Here is a 24996-nt window from a genome sequence, read left to right as displayed (position 1 = left end):
CATAAATTAAAGAACTTTAAAAGGTCGAAAGCAGCCGCAAATTGACAGACTGCTTTATTTATCGGATATACATACATATATGTATATGTATATAGACATATGTATATGTATATAGATCAGCCGCAAATTGAGGCACACATCCAGTGTGCCACACTGACACACACAAAGTAGACAATGGAGGCGTCCTTTTATTTGCGAGGCGTCCATGCTCGTGCTCATGTCCTGTCACATGTGGGTGTGTCGCTGTCTCCTTGTGGCCATATCCCTGTGTCTCTGTGTGTATGTGTGAACGCTTTGTGTGGCCAGCCTGTTGTGTGTGTGCTTTGTGCTTTTTTCGCCACTCACTTGTTGGACAGACTACACACACAACAAAAAAAAGCGGGAGAAGAAAGAAAAGCGAGAGAAAAAACAAGTGGAAACAGAGCAGGTAATTTCATTATTCAAATGCAGAAACACATATGAATATAGGTATTCACTCACATCGAATGAAAGCCATCCTGACAGACAGACATCCTGACTGCTCAACTGACTGACTGAGTGACTTTTGCTGACCAGTTTGAAGCGTGCCTACTCATCATTTGTTTTTTTTTTTTTTTTTTGCTTTTTGTCATTGTCATATCTGATGAATGCGAATACAAACATGAGTAGTCGTAATAAATTTATTGCTGCATTCATTACGTCCTTCCTTTCGTCGTCGTCGTCGTCGTTGTCGACAACACGCTTATTTGTTGCTCTCGCTTTCGCTTTCGTTCTGTCTCTTTCCCTGTCTGCTTTTTGCAGTCGCACAAACGCCCTTTGCGCCTCTTTGTTGCAACAAAGGAAAGCCGCTTACTGTTAAAGACAAAAGGCAAAGCCACTCAGTCGACTTTTTGTGACTAGTTGGCATTGTTTCATTTAGTCCTCTTCCGCATCTATTTACCCGTAGTTGCAAATGCTCACACAGCATACGATTTCCAACTATATTCTAGAGCTTAGTCCTTGTTGTTTTGGAATTCGTTTATCCCTTTTTGGGGACCAAAAATTATGCAATTGGCTTTATTTTGCATTCAGTTTAATTTCTTGCCAAAATAAGTTGTCAGGATTTAAATTGTTTGTATACAACAATCTAATCTTTCATTCCTTTTCAAAAGTTTTCTCGCAATTATCTAAAGTATTCAATTCCTTTTTTTTTTGTAATTCAATTATCTGAAGGTTATTTATTTTGTAGGAATTTAAAGGTAAAATTCGATTATTTAATAAGTATCCAATGATACAATTGTTTCGTGGTTTATAAATATATCGATAACAATTTATGAAAGGCATCCATATACTATCACAGATAGAAGTCATTCGCTTATAGAAAATATAGCGAATTAAAAGAACAATAGTATTTTATAATTTTTTGTTTTTGTTTTTTATTTATTCCCTTAATATAATGCAGTAAATTGTTCAAAAGAGTATTTCATAAAGTTTAGTGCTTTGTTCCATTATCTTATACATTTTATACTTATCTTATACTTTATTCTCTTTATATTATACATTCACGAAAGTTAATAATTAAAAAAAATTATTTTAAGGCAGAAAATGTTTTATATTTAATAATGTTTTTTTTTTATAATAAAATTTGATTTAATGGGAAACAAAATATAGAAAATAAATGCAAAATGTGGATTCCGAATCATAGACAATAAATGTTTATGAGAAGTCATTAGGAAAATAGCCATTTATTTTCTCTTTAGTACTAAGTTATAAATTATAAACACCCATACATTCTTCTGTCCTTTGAAAATTTATAGCTCCAGATTAGCTTTATAAGTAGTATTTGCTTTCTAAGTATAAATCAAATATGAAACGAATTGCATTAACACATAAATATTTGTAATGTATTGAATGAGAGGCTTGCATTAAAATGAATTTGTTAATTAGCTGGAAACATCCTTATTGAATCTCTGGCCAACCCTGACATAGTTATGAATGCGTCCTGCGACCATCTGACTAATCCGCTTTGGTCTATTAATTTCGAAATTGAATGCTTCATTCATTATGTTAATTTTGTTAATCTGTGTGAATGCCACAGCCGATTATCAAATTGCTATTCGCGCCTCATCAAGCATCAGTCATTCATTATTAACGCCACTTCAATCACTCGCTGTCTCTTTCACTTTCCATCTCACTCTGCCTCTCTCTTTTTATACTCTTCTCCCATGTGGTTAAATGATTTGCATGTTAAATAAATGTATCATGCAAAAGTGTTTAGATTGCCTAACTTTTGTGGGAAATAGGACAATTTAATGTGTTCTTAATTGCAGATAAATAAGTAAATAAAACAAAATATCTAGATGAGGCATTTATTGGTTTTCTCTCGCTTTTTAAGAATACCACAAATGGCCACAATAAACAAGTAAATGAACTTTTCTTTATTTTTGTGCTGTTGTTAGTTTTTCATTCCTCGCATGTAATGAAGTGTGAAAGGGAGGAACTGCGATAAGTGAACTTGATATAGGTTCTCCCATCTGCTGCTCTTGGGTTTTTCCTACTATGCCTCATGTGTAGCATAAATTCCTCGGCTCGCCTTGTACTCATTTATCAGTCAGTTTTTTTGTGTATGTGTGTGTGTGTGTGTGTTTGGGGGGAGGGAGGGAGTTAAGGAAAAATCAATGGGCATGAAGTTGGGGGAGGGACTAAAATGGATGGGATTTGATGTGCTGTGCACTAGCTTGTAATTAGTGCTGTCATAAAATGTTTTATATCGCATCTTAAAATGGACGCGTGGAAGTCCTTAACGAGTGCTTTGCATGAAAAATTCAAATCACTTGATTAGTGGCAATTAATTTGCTTGTATCCAGTGCGTAAATCCCACCGAAAAAGAAAGCCCCAATGTGGTATGTAACATATGTTATACATATATATAGAGTATATATTGCACTTCACTTCCATCGCTTTTTGTATCTCCATCTCTCTCTTTTTCTCTCTCTCCTTCACCTATGCGCGCTGTGAACATGTCTGATTTTGGCTTATGGGAATAGTTATGGCGGGTGTTAATGGCTCGTTTGCGTGTTTGTAGTTGTTGCCAGTTGGCTTGTTGGCTGTTTGGCTTGTTCGCTGCACGTTCAATTTGTAGCTAATAGAATTGTCACTCAGATATCTCACACATCTGTTTGTTGGCCGTTTTACTGGCCCACATCGCTGGTTTGCCATCATTCATGGCCCTCAAACAATTGCGTTGTCTGACAACTGAATTTGTCATGGTGCTAAACTAGAAACAAAGCCAAGGCCAACACAAAAGCCAGTGTGTGTGCCGCAACTTAGAAAGAGAGAGTCGAAGAGAGAGTGAGAGAGTCAGTGATGTTAGTGTATAAGGGACTTGGGAAAATTTGCACGACTATAGCTGGCTATTTTCAGCTCTCTACAGCCAGAAAACGTTGCAAACAACAACAAAAAAACATGTAATATAACCTTTAATTAACTATTTGCTAATTGCGTGCAATTAGTGTTAATCATTATCATTTATCTTATCAGCGCAACAATTTCACTTTGTCAAACGTAAAATATTGCCATATTTTTCACTTATTGTTTTTCATATTTTTTTCCGTTCCTCCACAAATATTTATGTGTGCACATATTTCAGTGTGTGAGTGCGTGTGTGTGTGTGTCTGTTGTTGTATTTGTTTTCACGCACGTAAATATATGGTGTATATCTACTCTTACTTCCTCGTTCAACTAAATCTCCAGCAATGCGCACGCCCATCTCTCCACAATTCGTTTAACTGACGACTCTTCCTCTCTCATTCGCACGCTCACGCATTCACTCACTCTCTGCACAAATGTATTGAAAGTATAGCGTCGCTCAGCGACTGGTTTTGTATATGACATTGGGCAGCGCTCAGCACAACGCCTCTTTAGCTCAGTGGTAGAGCGTTGGTCTCGTAAACCAAAGGCCGTGAGTTCAACCCTCACAGGAGGCAGTTACTTAAAAAACATTTTTTAAAAAAAATTTATTAAATTTAGCGCTTTTTAATATTTATTAGTAAAAGATCTCATGTTAGATCCTAATGTTGTAATTATTCTTGCTACTTATCGGTTTTTATTACTCAACATATGAGAAAGATAAGGAATTTAATTTTTGCCGCTGCGCATGCCATTTCTCTACGATAACGGATGCGATGTGATCTTTTCCAATGTTATGTTTTTATCTTTCATTCGCATTTCAGTTTTTATGACGCGTAGTTTGTGTACGTCATTTGGCAGCGCTCTTCGCAGCGCCTCTTTAGCTCAGTGGTAGAGCGTTGGTCTCGTAAACCAAAGGCCGTGAGTTCAACCCTCACAGGAGGCAGCGTTCGAAGTTGAGACTTTTTTAAAATTTATTTTTTGTTTTATTTCAGAATGGTTTTTTAATGTTAACAGCTATTATTGTAGTTTGTTTGTTATCGATTATGGTCGGCACTTTGCACTGCATGTGCTTTCGTTTATTGAGATTACCATAATAATCAGATTATGAGCTGTTTTTTCTTTCACCTTTAAGTAGTAAAAATATTTTTTGTGGCCGTTCAGTTGGGGAGCATCCATGTTGGGGGCAGGCAAATTGTGTCGAGGGCATAAATAGTTCGAGCGCGCTATTATTTTTCTCAACTGTTTTTTTTTATGACCAACTCACACCAACACATAGAGCACAAACATTGTGTAGATGTGAAGCACGTTTAGGTCTTTAAAACTAACGGCAAATAAGAGTTGTAAATAGGGTTTCGGACGGCACGAGTAAGGAGCAGGAATATGGTAAGTGATGCGGGCGCCTGCCTCGTAAAACCAAATAAGTCTGACCAATGCTTGCGAATGTGCGTATGCGAATGCCAGAGTGTAAGTGTGTGTGTGAGTGTGACTGCGTGCGTAACACGCACAATGATTATGTGCATATGTATTACTCGACATTTGTTTGTGCATACACTTGTGAGTGTATGTGTTGGGGTTGAAATTAACGCAAATGTTTGTGACGCTATTAAAAGGAGGAAATAAAAATAAATTCAAGCATGCGAATGAATCAGTAAAAACAGCTTTACCTTTAATATGCCACATGGGGCAAGCGGCAGAAGAGAGGTCCAAGGACAGTGGCAACAACAGAACAGAAGTTGTGTCACATCGCTCGTTGTTAATTAATCTATTGTGGAAAAAACGGGGCTTCGCCAGCCTTTCATCGCGACTCTGTTCATTTTTTTTTTTGGCGGTTGCACAAAAAACCGCGCAGCGCCACAAAAAGTGGCAAAGCCAACGAACTGCGCTTCAAATGGGGTTAATTTCTGTATCCATTGAACAGGCTGCAAGTGGATTAGCTCGCTTTTGAAACGCACTTGAAATTCATATGCGAAATTTGATTTAATTTTAAAGCTTTATTCAAGCAGGTTTCTGCACGTTGTGCGTGCTCTTGACTTTATTAATTAAAAAGTTTTTAATCGCAATTAATGCGGGGCCAAATTAGGTAAGAAAGTCGACCAGCTCGAAAGTCTCGTCGCATAAGGGGACATAATGAGGTGTCGCATCACCCTCTGCAGAAAAAGGGTTAACAACATTAAGCCAGTTTTGCCAAATGAAATGACATCAATTTAAAGGCATCTTTTCTGTGGCACCACGACCTAGACACAATTTTGTGAATTTATGAATTAATAAGGCAGCTGATGTTGCCGGGCCTTGTGCTCGACATTAGCTTGCCACAAGCTGAAACTTGGCTTCTCTGGCCCTCTGGCTGAAACTAATTGAAGGTGACAGTGTGACTGACGCTGTGCGAAACATCATTCGTACCTCTCGTGTCTCTCCTCTTGTGTTTCCCCTCATAATGATGACAGCAGAGGCTGACGAAATCCATGACAAGACGAGAGGAGGTCGGTAGGAAAGGAAACTCATCAACTGCGTTCTCTGGGTCCAAATCAAATCAAGGTAATTTAGCGTAAAAGACAAAAAGCCATCATTTCATTTTAAGACTAACCTACTCCTTGGCCACGTATTTGGCTCTCACTTTCTTAACGCGCCAGCTGCCAGTAATTTATATGCGTATCTCTAGATATTTTCTTTACGTTTTTTTTGCCTTCCCATTTCTTTCCTTATTTTTATTTTTTTTGCCTTCACATCGCGAGAGCTTTGCACTTTGCATATTGTGTGTGTGCGTGTGTTTGCTGACGTCGTCTGGTCTTATAGTCAATATAAACAGGGACCAAAAAAAGTACGTGAGACGCCTCAGGTTGTTGCTTAGTATGCAGGTGATGAACGCGACCACGCCCACTTTTGGGGCACGGACGGGTTCGCCTATCTATGCTATACGCATTTTGGTACCCTTCAGTTTCCTGATTTTCAGACGCTGCACTTTCTCGCTGTGTAGCCCATTTGGCTTTGGCTTTTCTTTGAAGCATACTTCAACACGCATACACGCACAATCACACACAAGCACACACACATATACATTGAGAGAAGAAAGCATTTGCCTTTTCTCGTTTAATTTCAACATTTTTGTACTCGTCGCCATCTGAGTTGAGTCGAGTTGAGTTGAGTCAAGCAGGGCGCGTGCCGAAAGGACTTCAAGTGAGCCCTTTGTTTCATACCCAGCTCCCTCTTTCTCCCCTGTTTACCCTCCCTCACACTCTGTGTGTATATTTGTATGTGAGAGTAAATGATTGTTGCCTGCGTTGAATTTAAACAAACGCAGAATTGTTGTCGCCTCTCTCAAAGGTCGCCATTCATCTGCCGCTTGTCGACTGCCTTTTGAGTTATTTAAATATTTTTGTCTCTTTCTGTTATTTTTTTTGCGAGGCATTTGCCTGCCACCGATATTGTGTGTGTGGCATGCACCTTTCGAGAGAATATTGGCGAATGTATTATTAATGCATTTAGGGCCTCTTTAAACATTGCCATTCACTCAATTTTAATGAGAACCACGCGATGCGTCTCGTCTACCTTTCGTTCCATCTCTCAGTTCATAAATTTTATTGCCCCAATCAACGTCAGAGTGTTTGTGTGTTTGTATGTGGGCGATACTGTGACAATTCAATGAATAAATAAATGAAACGAAATGAAATGTCATAAATATCTAATTAGAAGCTGATAATGTTGAACGTTCAACGTTGAACGTTGAATGAATGCGACCGACGGATGTCAGTTTCACTTACACATTCACTCAACTTAATGAGCCCAAACTGTCCCTCTCTCTTTCTCTCTCTATCTCTGTCTCTTTCATACCATACCATTTAGCCATCCCTTTGCTCTTGACTTACTCGGCCTTGTTCTGAGGCTACCAGAACATTTAAAACTTTTCCAATAAACCTCATTTTCTGTTTTTTTTGGGCGGAAAATGAAACCTGAAGTGCTGAAAACTTTAACATGCTCGAACTTGTAGTCGTAGGTGCGGCTTCGAGTACCCGTTGACCATTCATAAAACTTTCGTTTTATATTCATAGTTGCTTTATTTTTATTCGTATTTGGTTTTTTTTTTTTTTTTACATAGATTCCATTTTGTCGCACTTCATCTACAATGCGATTGTAATAAGTTTACTTCATTTTTGTTTCTGTTAGGTAAAAGTTAATTTCGTTTTTTTTTTTCGAGTTTATTCATAAATCATTTATTGAATAATTTCATTTGCTTCGCTTGCTGCACATTTGCATTACGAGTAATTCTAAACATTTATAGATACTTCAATATCGACAATTGGTTTAAATATATATATATTATATTTTTATTTTGCTTTTATAATATTAATATTTTCTGTTTTGTTGTTTTCATTATTTTGTATATAAGTATATATGTATATGAATACGCGCTAGATTTGTTCAAACGTAAACTAGTATATATACTCGTTAGTGGGGCCAGCTATCGTCGATACTATAATCGTATTCCCAAATTTCCCAAAAATTTCTGCTAATATAATATACATAGTACAGAGTACACACACACACACAGATACGAGTGTGTGTGACTTTCGTATTATACAATTATCGTTTCATATCATTTCATTTGCTTTTGATCGCATGACACACATACACATTTATACATAGTTAAGTAAATACTCGTATTTATTTATGTTTTATGTTTTTGTGCCAATGAAAAAGCCAAAACAATACGACCTCAACTTTATGCTGTTTGATCTCAAAAAGGCTTTGACATATGTTCTCACTAAAGTCGATACATTGATTGATTTGCTAAATACGAGCAGAGGCCTCAATTATGGCTTAGACATTTTTTGTTCAATTTTTTTTTTGTTTTTATTTTTTTGTTCATAGAGTTCAGCAAATTTTTGGTATGTTTTGTGTAGTACATTTAATGGAAGTTCTTTTAAGTTTTATATTTTGGCAAATACACTTTCAGTTGAGTCCGAAGCTGTATAAAAAAAGAGTCGCAAATCAAGTTTTTACTATATACTTTGACAAGTTTTTTTTTTATTGTTTCAAACTAACACTCGAAATTCTATATATTAACATATAACAATCGTGACAAGTAAAGCTTCCGAGCTAATTCTATTGTATCGGCGTTTAAATGGATAAATTATAAACTAGATACAAATGCAGAAAACATTAAAGAGTATTAATTACTTGCTTCAAAGTATTCGCGCTTAATTCACACACAATTCCATTGCAATCTTTGGCCATCTGTCAGTTTGTTTGGTTTCTGTTTTGATGTAAAATTTATCGCGCCACACTTTAGTTTACATTTACAGCAACAGCTATAGATACAGATACAGATACAAATACAGATACAGCTTCAGCTACAGATAGATATGCTCATTGACAGCATCATTTGCGAGACATTTGGATGACAGTTTTCCCTCACCCTCAATGCTTTTGTTCGATATTGAAAAGGAAAACCATATTTTGTATTTGTGCATATTGATTCAATCGCTGTGTATGTGTAAACTAAATATTGGATGTTTGCTTTTTTTTTTATTGGCTGCGTTTATGGCAAACTTTCATGGGTTTCCTTTGGGTGCCAGATGTTTCCACAGTGTGTGTTTTCCAAATATAAGTAGTATTCCTTTCATTTCTTTTGTTTTTGTTTTTGTTTTTTATTATTTTACTTTATTTATTTATCTGCATTGCATTGTTATTGCTCTTGTTGTACTATGAGAGGGAGATTTTTGAATAACAACTATTTTGTAATCGGATTGGCTAGTAATAATTACGATATTCAAATACCTTTATCCATTGTTAGTAATTCGTTTTTAAGTATCCTACAAAGCAAGATATTTCTTCATATAAGTATACTCGTATTTTTCTTTTTACCTGGCGCAGACTTTATTAGTAAATATTTTATTTGTTTGTTCAATCTATTTGCTCAAGAAGTGACCCGTATTTTAAATAGTTCATTGTGATAGCTTACAGCTGCCCTACTTCTATGTATATTGTTTAGAAATTTATTGCTAAATCTTGTTTATACTTGAAATTGTGATTTACTATTTTCATCATTTTCAAATAGAATTTCAAAGTTTTCGTTTTTCATCGCGTGAATGAATCAGCCAGAGTTTATAGTCGAATAAATTGCATTAGATTATTTGAGTTTCAAGAGAGAGTTATTGACAGGTAAATGAAACAAATCTGCTCTATTTCTTACTGGGATTGTTGTTAGATACATAAATTGTACATTTGAAATGTTCCCATTTGGAATACTTATAAAGGTGGGCTTAAATCATGAAGTGGCGAGATTATGTTTTCTTTTGTTGTTTACTCAGTTCCGATTTGAATAATGGAATTTACTTAAGAAGAATATCTTTAGCTACTTTTTCCCTTCCCCTTCGAATTTGACGATATGCTAGGAAGAGTATACATATTTCTCTATGATATTTTTTTAGTGCGTTGGTTTCTCATTTACGTTTTTCCAGTTGTTATCACAAACATAAGCAGATCGGGAAGCAGGTGTGGGGGAAGCGAACTTAACTTAATCCCGTATGAAGACAAACTCATTGTAATGATTCCAGCGATTCTCTTCCGTGTCCACGCCCGGCTTTGGCTCGGCCGCGGATCCCGCAGTGCCAGATCCACAGCTGCCTGCCATGCGATAACCATGATCGTGCAGATTGTCAAAGGCCTGCTCGATGAAGCAATGCTTGAGAAAGAAGCGCGACGTATAGCGATCGGGACCACCATGATCCGGGTCCCGGGACTCGTTCAGCGTATCGCCAAAGACCTCGCGACATTGGGCTACACGACCGCACACAAGAATCCTCGACAGTTTGCGGAACTTGACATCGGCCAGGCCGTCCTTGCCGAACTGGAAGCTGCCGCGATAGCCAATCGTGATGCAGCCCGGCGGTCGAGCGTCTCTGTCGCCGCGTATGCAGTCGAGCATCGCCGTGAGTTTAAAGTGCTCGGCCTCGCGCTGAAGACGCTGGCGCTCGCGGAAACCCTCGGGCAGCTGGAGAGCTTTGTCCCGCAGAAAGTCGAGTATGTAGCGGAAGAGGACACCATCACGGTCCAGAAAATAACGGCCTTTGCTGTCCTTGGCTAGGGTGTCGCGACCCTCGGGGCCAGCAAACAGTTCGTGCAGCAGCGTCGACTTGTCCTGCAGCAGAGTATTCAGCGTCGTTGTGTAGTGAACGCCGCCAACGTTAAGCTCCACAATCTCAGGCATCTCTATTCTGTTCTGTTCTGTTCTCAATGCTTTGCACTTTCCTTCCTCAATAGACACACACTTGTCTTGTCACACTGATTACAGATGCCAGTGTTTAGCCTTAGGCTTCCTGCGCTCACGTGGCACACACAGACACAACAAGACGCGCTTGATTGACTTGGCTTAAACACACAGATTAGCTAAATGTTGCTATTGTTGCTGTTGCTGTTTTGGTGGTCGAAGTGGTTGTTGCACGCTTTATGAATCGCGATTTTGTTATCTACACCTTGTTTTGGCGTTACGACCGCTTTCCTTAAATATTTTTTTATTTTTCCGCTTTGCCCGTCCGCACTCGCTGAGCTCTCGTGTCGAACTGTGGATTCCTGGTCCTGTACTGTTGGCCATGATTCTCGCTCGCTGGTGTATTCCCCAACCAGAAAAATGTGTGTGTATGCGTTGTAGAAACTTTCACCAAACGGAGAGAGCGACGGCAACACTCACAGAGAGCATCGAGAGAGCGAGGCGCAAGTTGTTGCGCACACGCTGCATTTGTGTGTTGTGTTGTTATTGAATAATATTTTGTTTAACAAGTGGTTAAATTTTGCAATGTTTATCAATATTTCAGTCATTGGCATTAGGCACAAAACCTTGACTTCCCCCTGCTCAATCAATACACAAGGCCTGTGCGTCATTTGTTGCATTCGCAAGAAAATAATACACATACGCACTGTGTGCCACAATCACAACATGCTGCTGCCACTGCTGCTGTCTTATCGCATTCGCCTTATCAATGTCACTCAAGAGACGACGCGAGAGAAGTGTAGCGACTGCTCACCAGCATTCTTTTTTTTTTGTTTTTTGGGAGGCCAACAGGCGCTGACAATTTGACACCTTGGCACTGACATTTACCCCATTTTGGCCCATTTCCCCCATTTGGCCATGGCCCCGGGACAGCAAACGTGCCTCGCACGGCTAAACGCAACTGGTTGGCCAAACTCATTCACTCACACCCTCCGCCCTTCGCCTTCCGCAACACAACAAAATTCAATGCTCCACTCGTTGGCTGGCTGCCAAGTGTGGACGGCCATGTGGACAGCTTTCGGCTGCTTACCTGTGGCAGCAGCAACAACAGCAGCAGTAACAGTAGGCAGCAACATCTGAAGCGGGTCAAGTTAACAATTCATGTGCCTGTTGACAGACACTGAGCATTACCCTAGACCACCGCAACTACAACTCGTTCACTGGCGTAATATTAGCCCCAGCTGGCCAGCTTAAAAATCAGCACCAACAACAGCAGACAGAGTAACAAAAACAGCAACAGCATCAGCCGTCAGAAGCAGCAGCAACAACGGTTGCTGCTCTTTCAGGCGGCATCATTGCGGGCAACGCTTGTTAATGCCTTGACGTAATAACTGCGTTTGTGCGTTGAACTTTACAAACATCCACCCACACACCCACCATCATAGAGATGAACAACTACAGCCACACACACACACATTTGCACTATGGGATAAAGTCTCGTGTCAAATATTACTCGCTGAAACTAATGCCATTCTTATGCCAACAAATAGTTTTATAATTTTATTAGAGAAAAGAACATTTTCTACATATTCAATTCAATTACTTGTCAAATAAAATATATAATGGACTTTTTACGCATATAATATTTTATAATAATAATTTAAAAAGAACGAATATTCATTTGAATCCTTTAAGTATGTTTTTAATAGCATCTTTTCAAGCTGACAATTTAAGGTAACATTTTTTATTGGAATATTTAGAAATGCTAAATAAAAAATAGTACTAAAATGATGGTAAAAAAATATTACTTCAAATAAATATGTATTTAGAACATTCACCATAAAAAAATAGAAATTTCTTTCTTAGATTTCAACAAAATAAAAATACAAAAAGATACTACTAAAACACACTTATTTACTGCCTCAAATAATTTGGAAAGATGGATATTTTTACATTTCTTCCTGATAATTTGTTACGCAATTTAGCACACAGACACATGGTAACGATCATTTGCTCTAGCAGCAACGACCTCCCCAAAATCCAGGACCGGACGGACCACACCAGCTGTTGAATGGTCCATTGAAGGGCCCAAAGCAGGGATCATAAAAACCACTCGGAGCAGCACCGCCACACATTCCGATACAGGCGCCAGGATAGCAAGTATAACTGCACATTGTGATCTGGAAAATATAATTGCTAGCTGTTAAATCGATTGTTGTACAAAATAAACTTAAAATGCAGTATATTTACATTGTCTACGTTACATAAAATCAGGAAGAAATATTGTTTCCAAAATGTTTATTTTAGCAAAATGTGGCTTCAGGGTTGATGTGAAAATAATACTTAAAACTAAAGAGTTTCATGTACTAGCAGTTTTGAATTTGAATATAAAATCGTAGCATGTTGTGTAATTTGAAAACTCTATTATTTAGTAAAATTCGAATGTGTTTGGACAACAGAAACCGAATATAACAACTTATAATCAGAAGTATTGGCTAAGCCCTAAATTTTAGAGTCGTTAAATGATATAGTCCCAATTTTTTTCTTGGAAGCGTACATTTAACTCTTGCTGGCTTTCCAATATTTGCCCACTTATTAATACGTGCAGTTTTTATGGTGCATAGAAATCAGATTCATATCTTAGAAGTCATTATTTATCTAATTGCAGTTGTTTAATTGTTTTGGTATACTTATTGGTTATATTTCAATATTCTATATCTGTATCTACCAAATATACATTTTGATATTTTAAGCATATTTTTGGTATACTTATATGGTATACTTTAGTATAAAAGCCTGAAAGGCTCAACAGTAAGATTATCAATTGTTTTTGTTGATTCCGATGCAAGCAACTGTTGTCAAAATGCTGATAAAATGATCATTCTCTCCACAGTGCACTTGCAAACGCATTTGATAATCACACATACGCACTGTTCTAATTGAAGTGAAAACTTGCGAGTCGAGAAACCATTTGCCAAAGTGCTGAAATGAAGGTTGTGTGCTATGTTAAGTGTCGGGTATGCGGAGGAGAATGCTGTGGTGTTGGCTGTGGCCTGGTTTAGTGCGTTCAACCCACCCAAACCCCTTTTTAGCTGTACGAATGTGTGTGAGTGTGCAAGTGTGTGTGTGTGTGTGGTTTTCATTTGTTGTCTGACTTGTTTGCCTGCTTGCTGACTCGCTTCATTTCCGTTTCCTGCTGCTGTTGTGGCTTCTGTTGCCGCTGCTGCTGCTGCTGCTGCTGCTGCTCATGCTACTCCTTGTGGCTGCCTCACTTCCACGTGCAGTTCGCCGTTAGCAATGTTGTCGCTTATCAGACGCCTGTTAGGCTCACGCCCCTCTAACCTTCACTCTGTGCTACTATCTCGGCTCGAGTTTGCCTCCAGCCAGCGTGGCGTTGAATTTGCGGTTTTCGGGCACACATTAAAATGGCAGCAACAATTTACGCGCCATTACGCGGCACGTTCCTGTGCATTTGAGCGAATGAGTGACAGAGAAAGAGCGAACGAACGAGAGAGGGCAAGCGGGCAAGATGGAGAGGAGGAAATTTAAGTATTTGAGCTGCGCTGCTGCTCGCGTTCCTCTCAAAGTGGAGTTTGTTGCGCAATCGTCCTACTTGGATGCTTTTTTGCCAGCCTGGAAATTGATTTTGGCTCTGGCTCTCAGTGTGCGTGTGTGTATATACATATATATGTGTGTCATTTTGTGTGTGTGCGTCATGTAGCACTTTGTTTTGACAACGCGCCAAAAAAGTGTGGCCAAAAGTGGCTGAAAGCTGCTCACGTGCTACCAACCACTGATTTGTTTGTTTACCTTTCGAGCATTGGCTTCTTTATCCGCCTCATTGCAAGAGGATGAGCGCAAAGCAGGTTACGTATAATTAGACAGCCACCTACACGAAAGTCAAAACACTCAAGAGCAGACACACACACAGACACACACTAACACGGGCGTAGAAACACTTTAATCATTTTTCAAGGATAATGAACGAAAATGTAATTACTTGAAGTGGCATTCAATGCTGACACAAATGATCAAAACCCATAAATAGAAGATTAACTGCATCATTGATTCAGCTTTGATTATAAGTAAAGAACATATACTCTAACCTAGGCTACATTACTTTTGCTGAAAGTAGAACATTTTCATTCTATATATTATGGAATATTAAAATGAAAGTAAATAAAACATACATAATTAGCCACATAATAAGTTTAAATATGTTTCTTAGACATTGTTCAATAATTTTATTCCTTAACTTACCTATTAAATATGAATATTGATTTCTTTACTTAAAACATATGTATATTATACTTTTTTGCCTACCTTATATAACATTTCTATGTTTCTTTGAAATTTTTCTATGTTGTTGTTTTTAAAATAATTTAAATTTAAGTTTTGGTTTTTTTATTACACTTTTGGGCATTGTTATAGATAATAATTATTATTGATTCTTATTATATCAAATAAATTCAAGAACCTCTCAGTGCTAAATAATGTTTATTAAAGTTGCTTTTAATCTGCACATAATAAATAATTAAAGACGCAAGCATTTCTTAATTTTCAAAATATTGTTGAAAATGTATTGAAGCAATATAAATAAAAGCGTTCATTAAAATATTAACCTCATAATTTCAATCAAAAATAAAATTGACAGAATTGATTATTATGATTATTAATCCATTTATTTCCTGTTCCATTTATGAAAGAGCAAAGAAATCTCAGACTTTTCCGTACATAAATAATTTTTTTTAAATTATTCCGTGTTTTAATAATAAAACATCATTAATTTAAAACAAATTGCGGACATATATAGCTAATATCTAAAGCATTCAAAATCAAAAACAATAGAACTGAATTGGTTTATCTACTTCGCATAAAACAAGCAATGAAATCTACCCTCTGGTTATACATTATTCAAATTATTCAAATCATGCTAATATTATAGCACACGTCACGGACAAGGTTATTTATATTGACCCCTCCCAAATTGTTTTTATTTTATGTGAAATCACATTACTTATACGCAGTGTTGCCAGTGTGAAATTGATACAAATGATACAAATTGAATGCATAGAAAGTTGTATAAAACATATGATTTGTGTTAGAGCATTCAGCTTAGAGTTATGGTTTTCTTTGCGTTGTCACTGTGAATATTTGTTATGTCACATTACTCATTCGCACCGTTGCACAAATATCCAATGAAATATGCGAGCTGCCAAATTTTCGCCCATCACTGGGCGCCCAAAAAGCAATCGAAATCGAATTGAAAGTCGACGCGAACGTCGATGTTGATAGACGTTGTTGGTGGTGGTGCCAGCGAGTGGAATTTTTGGTATCTCAAGGTTTACAGTTGTCAATCAAAATTTCTAGTGCAAATTGCAACGATTTTGGCCAATGTCGAAGCGCAAAGCGAAAATGCCAAAACAGCGACTGTCAACAACGCAATGTCAAGCCAAGCAAATCAACAATGCCACACGCACACACCCACGCAGAAAGAGAGAGAGAGAGAGAGTCAGAGAGTCAGAGAGAAAGAGAGCGAAAGAGAGCGGTAGCGAGACAAGCAAATATAGATAGAGATACAAATGTAGTTGTCCTTAAATATTGACACAGCTAATGTAAGGGGAATTACAGCTGTTGGTGCAGGATGAGTTTGAAGAGAGATTGAAGAGCAGGAAGCAGCGATTAGCACACAAACACAAACACACACGCTCGTACTCGCTCTCGCACTCACACTCTCACATAAATATAAATGTGGGTTATTGATGCACACAGTGGTTGATGAGCATGTTGATAGCTGTCCTTTGTGTTAGTTATTAGCTTTGACCCGAGTGGACATGCAACTGGGCGTTGGATAATTGCCACAAGTTGGACAACAGGCGACTCTCAAGGATACGCGCCAAGCACTTTTGTGTGTGTGTCTGTGTGGCAATATGTTATAGCCTTAAGCATACTCAACCACACACACACCCACACACATACACACACGTACACCTACGTCGTATGTATCTTTGTGCTGTGTGTATTCTCAAGATACTCGTATTCTGACAGCCTGCACGCGCCGTTGCTCACGCGAGGAATGCAAATGTGCGACGGGCTGCTGGGCAATTTAACACCATGCAAGGCGTCCGCCGCAGGATGCAGCTGGCAGCAGGCAGCGTGCAGCAGGCAGAATGGCAGAATGGCATGGCAATAGATTTAATGGCGCTGCCATCTCGTACTCGGCTGCTATGTAAATAAAAGATGCATAAGTATGCAGCGAGGGGAAGAAAGGCGGAGGCATTTCTGTATTTATCTGAAAAGAAGTGAGCGAGCAAGCAAGAGAGAGACAGGAAGAGAATGCTGGACTGTTTGTTCGCATGTGTTATCGTTGTAGCTGATTTTATTTACTGCTGACAGCAACAGTTTGGCAGAGATGTTGCATGTTGCAATGGCATTGTGTGCGAAGGACATTCCCGAAAGAGCTCGTATTCGCATGTACTTATAATACACGCTTGTATGTGTGTGTGTGTGCTTCTGCATGTATGTTATGTGGCATTCGTTATAAAAAGCAAGAGAGACTCCTCTCTCGCCCTCGCCCTCGCCCATTTAAGTGGATTATTCAAAGCTTACAAAGTTGATGCCCATTATTCAGAGTGTCCATGGTATGTATTCAAGTATATTGCGGATGCAACCAAAACACATTCATTCGCACTCACCACTCCATGAATAGTTTTGTCACATGAACTGTCCTTCTATAAATATGAATTCATTTCCAGGAAAATTCAGTTTTAAGCATTTGATTTTGGCATCAGCTGCGATAAATTGACCAAAAGCTTAGCTAATTAATTTCATTTCAAGTTCAAGTCGAGAGCGCTTAACAATCACAAATTCTTATCCCCAGCAGAGCAAAGTTTGCGTTCAGCATTCGCTTAATTTGAGACACTTTGTTAAAGTTGATCAAAGTTGAACAACAATTTTCCTCTTATCAAATCCCTAAAGAGAGCTCAATAAACCTCATAAAATTTGGACTGGACTTATTTTAAAGCTGTGAAAATCTGAAAATTGTGTCTAGAATTGAAAGGCATTTAAAAGTGTTTTTTATACATCATAAATCAACAAAAAGAAACGAGTAAGATTGAAATCGTTTTGATTGCGTTAAATTCTATTTAAATTTTGAAAAATTCCATAGAGCAAATGTCAGAAATGTCATTTTATTTGACCAGCCGAAGGCGGCACTTTTAAAGCACATAAAAAGTTTGCAGCTGCTATAAAATGAAAAGTGTTCTTTTGGTTTTTAAATTTTATTTTATGACTCGTCAAAGAAATGGAAAACTTAAATTAAATTGAAAATTGAATCAATTATGAGCTCAATCTTTACGGCGAATTTATTTTCAAATTTTTGTGCAGCATTGCAATTGCAATGAGATAAAAATTCGCAGAGAATCTTTCGATTTTCTACTTTCGCCATTCACATTCACAGTCGTCGCAGACACACTCATAAAAGTGCAAAGAAGCAAGACTATAAAATTAGCTCGGGGCATTAAAATTGCAAAACGCGCAAAAACTTGGCAATTAAATCGCAATAATTGCAGTGTGTGTGCTTGGGATTAATTCCAGAACTGATTAGTAATTGCATTTGATTCGCTTATTATTGCATTTGCAGTGGCTGCAGTGGCATCAACATCAGCATCAGCATCAGTAAATCACCAGGGATGGGGAAAATAAGTAGATCTCACTGGGGCATCTCGTTGATTTCGCTGTGCATCGTTGTTGGTCAACTGATGGACAGCTGTCGAACGGAACGAACGAATGTGGGTGAGTTCAGTGCACAACGGAATATTATTATGTAGAGAATTTATTGGTGTACTCGGAAATGGAAATTCTTACGTAATGGAAATTTCAATTGCGCCATGCAAATGTGCCTCGCATTGCCCAAGCTGTCTCAACCAATATGTATATATGTGTGTATTCATGTATGTATGCGTGGATGCGTGGCATGTATTTTTATTCCCCACCAAATCGCATGACAGGCCAAAAAAGAAAAACATCAACAGCGGCGAATTGGTCGGATTTGTGCGCTTCTCTGTAGACTGTGAATACGTAAACAGAATTTGCATATCAAAACAAAAAGCAAAGCACAAAAACACAACATACAAGAAAAACTATGAATAGTTTTTTTCGGCTAGCAAAATGTAATGCTTTCTATGCCCCACAAACACGAGTGAGATGGGGTATTCAAATCTCCTGCAGTCGTATGTAACAAACTGAAATGTTAAAGTAAATAAATATTATATTGTTAGCAGCAATCAGCAATTAGTTCGTAGTCTAGGACTTTTTAACATGCTGCGTTTAAATTGAATTGTAGAAAAAGAAAAGATAGCGTTAATTGAAATTGCATATACCAAACATATTTACTAAATAGTTGAATTTCTTTGAAAATGTTTTAATTAAAATGCTCTTCACTTCGCATTTTAATTTGATATATTTGCATTATGTGAGAAACTTAAAGGAAAATATATATTTTTGGTTGGCTTCTAAAAAATGTAATTTTTGCCACTTACTCTAGCTAAGCAAATTAATTTGAAACAACTGCTTGCTATCTTTGAAAATGCTGCTGCTTTAATTGTACTGCTTTATGCACTGCTTACTACTCTCTATGCAAATTCATCCAAATTCAATTTACAGGTCATCTCATCGTCACTTTTACATTAATTTTGCAGGTCTCATCTATGAAAACACCAATCCGGATCTAGAGAAAATCTTTCACTTGGCCATTGACAAGGCGAACGAGGAGAATGAGGAGCTCAAGCTGCATGGCGTGGCTGTGGCGATTGAGCCGAATAATGCCTTCGAGACATCCAAGAAATTGTGCAAAATGCTACGAGTAGGTCGACATCCCTTTCCATTTTCAAATCCTCACATCCTCACACCCAAAACCCAATACTTCCCACTCTCGTTTTGGCTGGCCTTGGTCATAAGCTGTGATTTTGTTAGCAAAATTTGGTAGCCGTATTTGGACCAAGCACGAATTTGGCCGCACGCCATGCCATGAGCATATGCGATGCCAAGGAGCTGCCCTTTCTGGACACACGCTGGGATTTTGCGGCCCAACTGCCCACCATCAATCTACATCCGCATCCGGCACAACTGGGCGTGGCTCTCATGGATTTGGTGAGCGCTCTGGGCTGGGAGAGCTTCACCATCATCTACGAGTCGGGCGAGTATCTGGCGACAGTTAATGAACTGCTGCAGATGTACGGCACAACGGGACCGGCGATAACGCTGCGACGCTATGACCTCGATCTCAATGGCAACTATCGCAATGTGCTGCGACGTATACGCAACGCAGAGGATGATTCATTTGTGGTTGTGGGATCGATGGACACGTTGCCGGAGTTCTTTAAGCAGGCACAGCAGGTGGGATTGATGACCAGCGATTATCGGTACATTATTGGTAATCTCGATTGGCATACCATGGATCTGGAACCATATCAGCATGCGGATGCCAACATCACAGGCATGCGTGTCGTCTCACCGCAAAACGAACAGGTGCTGGAGGTGGCCAAGGCGTTGTATGCGAGCGAGGAGCCTTTTCAAAATGGTAAAATAGACAAGCAGTAGCAAAGCTAAATTTCATATTCGTTGCTATTTCAATTTCACGTGTTGGCAATTTATGCAAATCCATTGTGGATTTGCATAATTGAATCTGCTTCGAAAAATGAGAAATGATGTATGCAAATGGTCCGTTGAACATTCATTTTGCTTTTGCGTTTTCTTTGCCGCTTTGGCAGTGTCGTGTCCTGTGACCAACAGCATGGCCTTGATCTACGATGGCATTCAGCTGCTGGCCGAGACCCATAAACATATTAACTTCCGGCCCATTCAGCTAAGCTGCGCCGACGACAGCACCTGGGACAAGGGCTACACGTTCGTCAACTACATGAAGCAGGTTAGTGAAAGAGTGAGTGAGTGAGTGAGTGAAAGTAGTTGAAGTGGCTTCATAAAACATGAATATGACCCCACAGTTGACGCTCAACGGCCTCACGGGCACCATTCGGTTTGACAACGAGGGATTGCGCACAGATTTTCAGCTGGAGGTCATTGAGTTGAGTGTGTCGGGCTTGCTGCCAATTGGCCAATGGAGCACCGAGAACGGCTTCGAAATGAATCGACCTGCTGCAGCGCATACACTTGAACCGGATATGCGTTCGCTGATGAACAAGAGCTTTGTGGTTGTCACGGCCATAGTGAGTATTGTTGTGCAACAAAGCATCTGTTGCCTGTTACATGTTACACGTTCCACGTTCCACACTCTAATTTCTATGTTGCAGAGCGAACCCTATGGCATGCTCAAGGAGACGGCGGAGAAGCAGGAGGGCAATGCACAATTCGAAGGCTTCGGCATTGAATTGATTGATGAGCTGTCCAAGAAACTTGGCTTCACCTACACCTTCTATCTGCAGCCGGACAATAAATACGGCGGCCTGGATCCCAAAACGGGCGAATGGAATGGAATGCTGCGCGAGATAATAGACAATGTAAGTGTGTTCGTCTGGGGAATAGCAGCCATAAATCCAATCGAACCTCGCCCAGTGGCCATTTATATCAATGAGCTTATACTTATCCCTTGTGTATTAACGTTGCACATAATGAGCATCATCATTAACATAATTATCTCACAGCCACGCCTCCTTTTACTTGCTGTCAACTAACAAAAAAGCTTTATAACTACTTCATTCTCGGTCTCATTTTATTTTTGTGTCAGCTTTCTGTTCATAATTATGATAGTCGGGTAATAAATGAACGCAAAATGTAGCTTAAATATTCTGAATTTAGCAAAAAAGGATTACGCGTGATTAATCAATACATGGCAACAATGTTGAATCTAGTTACACTACGCTACAAGATATGAGCAGAAGTTTAATAATAATGTTTAATAAATCAATCTTCTATGAGCAATAGAAAAGCAACATGGCCAAAGCAATGAATAGTGTTTATTTTGTCTGACAAAATGAATGTCCAATTTACTTAATGGAAAGTTTTATTAAATCATAATCATAAAATTGAATTGCAGCAAATTTATAAGTTTCGTTTTGTAAAAAAACGGATGATATTATTTCATAAATCAAATATCTATGAGATATAGAAATGTGGAAGAATTACGCATTTAAGTCAGTAGTCTGTTATAAAGAAGATCTAAATCAGTTTACTATAAATTGTGATAAATCATAAACTATTGCTTAAATTAGAATATAATAGAATTATGATTCAACTGCTCCAAGTTTTGCTTAAGTTTCACATTGGTTTGATAAATTATATTTCTATGAGACAAAGAAAAAAAGTAGTTTGTCTTTTTAGAATAATGAAGTTTTTGTTCAAAAAATAATATCTAAACAACTTTATTGAAAGTTCTGCTTTAGCTTTTAAAGTTAACGACAATTTAAAGCTTTGAAATACTGCTAACATTGTCGTATTATTATTTTAAAACAATAGAAAATATAATTAAAGCCTTGCATAAATTCGTAATTCAGTTAAATGCAAATTTTGCAAAGTTATCCAATAACAATGTACTGTGAAGCTGTGAAGCAAACACAGAATATGAAATGCAATTGAATTTGAAAACTTGGCCACACATTAGTTGCACATATCGAGGATTATATGGTAAATAAATGATGTTCATCAATTACAAAAACATTGTTTCATCTCTGCTCATGCATATCCATACATAATAACAACATGGCCAAAGCAATGAATAATTGAAATAATTTAAATAATGCCACTGTGCGTATGCGCAATATTTGCAATGTTTGCATATAAATAGAAATGTGTTTGTGTGTGTGTGTGTGTGTGTGTGTGTGTGAGTGTGAACATTGTTTGCAAATTGTATACTTAACATTATTAATTAGCGTGCTGACATGGGCATAACCGATTTGACCATGACATCGGAACGTGAGAGCGGCGTGGACTTTACCATTCCCTTTATGAATCTGGGTAAGCATACAATCATCAATGCCAGCTGTCCTTCTATTCTAGTATGTTATACAAGTAGTAGATGGGCACATTAGCACGCGTGACTTAGCATTTTCCATTGCAATTTTTTGGGGGCATTTCAGGCATCGCAATATTGTTTCGCAAACCGATGAAGGAGCCACCCAAGCTATTCTCGTTCATGTCCCCATTCTCGGGCGAAGTTTGGCTCTGGCTGGGTCTGGCCTACATGGGCGTATCCATCAGCATGTTTATACTGGGACGTTTATCGCCAGCGGAATGGGATAATCCATATCCGTGCATTGAAGAGCCCACCGAACTGGAGAATCAATTTAGCTTTGCCAATTGCCTCTGGTTCTCCATTGGCGCCCTGCTGCAGCAAGGCTCTGAGCTGGCACCCAAGTGCGTTCTGCTATTTGATTACACGTTTCTTTTATTATTTATGCTTCTCGCTATTCAGGGCATTCTCAACACGCGCCGTGGCCTCTTCTTGGTGGTTCTTCACACTGATTTTGGTCTCCTCGTACACCGCAAATTTGGCCGCTTTTCTCACAGTTGAATCGTTGGTGACACCCATCGAGGATGCCGATGACTTGTCACAGAACAAAGGAGGCGTCAATTATGGTGCCAAAATTGGTGGCAGCACTTTTACTTTTTTTAAAGTGAGTCGTTGGCTGACACAGAAATTACTACTAATTTATTACTGCTACTCTTAGGATGCTAAATATCCGACGTATCAGAAGATGTTCGAGTTTATGGATCAGAATCCGCAGTACATGACAAACTCAAATCAGGAGGGCGTCGATCGTGTGGAGAACAGCAACTACGCCTTTCTCATGGAGTCAACGACCATTGAGTACATCACCGAGCGACGCTGCACGCTGACCCAAGTGGGCACGCTGCTGGACGAGAAGGGCTACGGCATTGCCATGCGAAAGAGTAGCTAAAGCTGAAGTTGTATATACAGAACTAAAGTAGTCTCTATTGCTTTGCAGACTGGCCCTATCGCGATGTGTTGAGTCAGGCCATCTTGGAGATGCAGGAACAGGGATTGCTTACCAAAATGAAGACCAAGTGGTGGAAGGAGAAGCGTGGCGGCGGCGCCTGTTCGGTAAGTTGTTTAAGATTTTGAGGACATCCGTATTGCGGCTGTCTCTGTAAGTGTGTGGAGTGAGTGTGTGTGTGTGTGCGCAGGATGCAGGCGACGAGGGTGGCGCATTGGCCCTCGAGATAAGCAATCTGGGTGGCGTCTATCTGGTGCTGGGTGTGGGCGCCTTCTTTGGCGTATTCGTATCGCTACTGGAGATGTTACTGGGCGTCAAGGAGCGCAGCAGTGAGAACAAGGTATCAGCGCATTTAACATTTACAACAAGTCTACCTTTTTTATTTTCGCTTAAGTAGTTGGCCTGTATCCCAGAAATATACACACACACCAATACTACCATGCACACACTCTCCGTAGACTAGAGACACTTTGTTGATATATTCAATCATCGTTTCCGCACAATGAGCACAGGAGGAAAAGGACTCGGATGCCTCCTCATTGGGCTTTGCCAATTTAGGCGGAGTCTATCTGGTCATGTTTGTGGGCAGTTGCTTTGCCAGCGTTTATGGTCTGATTAACTGTCTGCTTAGCGTCTTGTGGACATCGCTAGAGAACAAGGTAACCAAGGATGAGCTCTCACTCACTCACTCTCTATGAATACGTGCGTGTATTAACAGCAACCCAGATGCAGATGGGAATGTGTCTGTGTGTGACTAAAAATGGCCATGCTAAAGGTCGACTGTAACTTAAATAAACAAACTCCCACAATACGACATGCGGGGTCAGTCAAATGAGCTGAGCGCTAACTAAAGTTCATCAAGTTCAACACGTTCATGTCCTAACTGAAACTCTAGAGAATGGCAGCATACTACATTCGCTTTGCATGGCAGTTGATCACATTTGCATGCCTGTATCTGAATTATCCTTGACCATATACACTGCCCGTAACTCATTTGGTGTCTGCTTACTGTCTAGGTCAACTTTAAGGACGAACTGTTGGATGAGCTGCGTTTCATAATGCAATGTTCGGGGAATACCAAGGCTGTCAAGTATCCCAAGAACTCGGGCAGCAGCTCAAGCTCATCGGGCAGTGGCGACAAGTCAAAGGAAGGCTCTTCAATGTCCGTGGACTCGCTACCCGAGGACCAATCCGTTGTCGATGTGGAGGCCGTCAAGGAGAAACGTGCCAAGAAGTAGAAGAAGCCTTCATAGGAGATTTAGTACATTTAATTTAGTACATTTTGTTATTGTTTGTGTGCCCTGCTAATAAACTTGTTCGAAAGCTTTGAGCTTTTGCCAGCAAAGCTCTTGTCCAATATCCCAAAAAAGTACTTCTTTCATTGCGTATACATACGTTGGATGCGACTGCATAGCAAGCAGCTTTTGCGAGGAAATCATAGAATGCCAT

At 39.1% G+C, this 24996-nt stretch overlaps 3 protein-coding genes and 2 non-coding genes across 8 annotated transcripts; 3 read left to right on the top strand and 2 right to left on the bottom strand.

The window, feature by feature from the left end:
* Positions 1-3872: 3872 nt before the first annotated feature.
* On the top strand, positions 3873-3944 carry Trnat-cgu (transfer RNA threonine (anticodon CGU)). The gene has a single exon. It is a non-coding gene; the product is annotated as a tRNA-Thr (tRNA).
* Positions 3945-4240: 296 nt separating this feature from the next.
* On the top strand, positions 4241-4312 carry Trnat-cgu (transfer RNA threonine (anticodon CGU)). Its single transcript has one exon. It is a non-coding gene; the product is annotated as a tRNA-Thr (tRNA).
* Positions 4313-7422: 3110 nt separating this feature from the next.
* Positions 7423-10935, bottom strand: LOC132786188 (BTB/POZ domain-containing protein KCTD12). The gene is made up of 2 exons (XM_060792646.1): positions 9145-10935; positions 7423-9069 (listed from the first exon to the last, which is right to left on the bottom strand). The coding sequence occupies exon 1, from the start codon at positions 10574-10576 to the stop codon at positions 9884-9886; it is 693 nt and encodes a 230-aa protein (XP_060648629.1). The 5' UTR covers positions 10577-10935; the 3' UTR covers positions 7423-9069; positions 9145-9883.
* A 1535-nt stretch (positions 10936-12470) lies between these two features.
* LOC132785757 (uncharacterized) lies at positions 12471-12961 on the bottom strand. 2 transcript variants are annotated; one of them, XM_060792024.1, is made up of 2 exons: positions 12827-12961; positions 12471-12756 (listed from the first exon to the last, which is right to left on the bottom strand). In XM_060792024.1, exon 2 carries the CDS (start codon positions 12748-12750, stop codon positions 12592-12594), a length of 159 nt encoding a protein of 52 aa, XP_060648007.1. In that variant the 5' UTR covers positions 12751-12756; positions 12827-12961; the 3' UTR covers positions 12471-12591. The 2 variants fall into 2 exon arrangements, with proteins under 2 accessions (XP_060648007.1, XP_060648008.1); XM_060792025.1 differs by having other exon boundaries at positions 12471-12772; positions 12827-12932.
* Positions 12962-18038: 5077 nt separating this feature from the next.
* On the top strand, positions 18039-24907 carry LOC132786296 (glutamate receptor ionotropic, kainate 2). Of its 3 annotated transcripts, XM_060792791.1 has the most exons (14): positions 18045-18148; positions 18219-18370; positions 19276-19439; positions 19550-20156; positions 20347-20504; positions 20581-20802; positions 20887-21093; positions 22462-22546; positions 22669-22945; positions 23004-23205; positions 23260-23482; positions 23539-23654; positions 23738-23887; positions 24564-24907. In XM_060792791.1, exons 2-14 carry the CDS (start codon positions 18268-18270, stop codon positions 24783-24785), a joined length of 2736 nt encoding a protein of 911 aa, XP_060648774.1. In that variant the 5' UTR covers positions 18045-18148; positions 18219-18267; the 3' UTR covers positions 24786-24907. The 3 variants fall into 3 exon arrangements, with proteins under 3 accessions (XP_060648773.1, XP_060648775.1, XP_060648774.1); XM_060792790.1 differs by having other exon boundaries at positions 18039-18370; XM_060792792.1 differs by lacking the exon at positions 23738-23887 and adding an exon at positions 24060-24206 and having other exon boundaries at positions 18040-18370.
* Positions 24908-24996: the final 89 nt, after the last annotated feature.

This window comes from Drosophila nasuta, chromosome 2R (assembly GCF_023558535.2).
Source record: "Drosophila nasuta strain 15112-1781.00 chromosome 2R, ASM2355853v1, whole genome shotgun sequence".
NCBI lineage: Eukaryota > Metazoa > Arthropoda > Insecta > Diptera > Drosophilidae > Drosophila > Drosophila nasuta.
The sequence above is the reverse complement of the archived record's forward strand: the minus strand, read 5'-3'. Positions and strand labels throughout refer to the sequence as shown.

What these genes read in the sequence shown, in the direction of transcription:
- LOC132786188 (XM_060792646.1), bottom strand. Translation starts at nt 10,576, where the DNA reads ATGCCTGAGATTGTGGAGCTTAACGTTGGCGGCGTTCACTACACAACG.
- LOC132785757 (XM_060792024.1), bottom strand. Translation starts at nt 12,750, where the DNA reads ATGTGCAGTTATACTTGCTATCCTGGCGCCTGTATCGGAATGTGTGGC.
- LOC132786296 (XM_060792790.1), top strand. Translation starts at nt 18,268, where the DNA reads ATGGGGAAAATAAGTAGATCTCACTGGGGCATCTCGTTGATTTCGCTG. An exon ending in AACGGAACGAACGAATGTGG is followed by an intron (nt 18,371 to 19,275) that starts GTGAGTTCAGTG and finishes TTAATTTTGCAG; the next exon opens with GTCTCATCTATGAAAACACC. An exon ending in CGGCATTGCCATGCGAAAGA is followed by an intron (nt 23,483 to 23,538) that starts GTAGCTAAAGCT and finishes ATTGCTTTGCAG; the next exon opens with ACTGGCCCTATCGCGATGTG.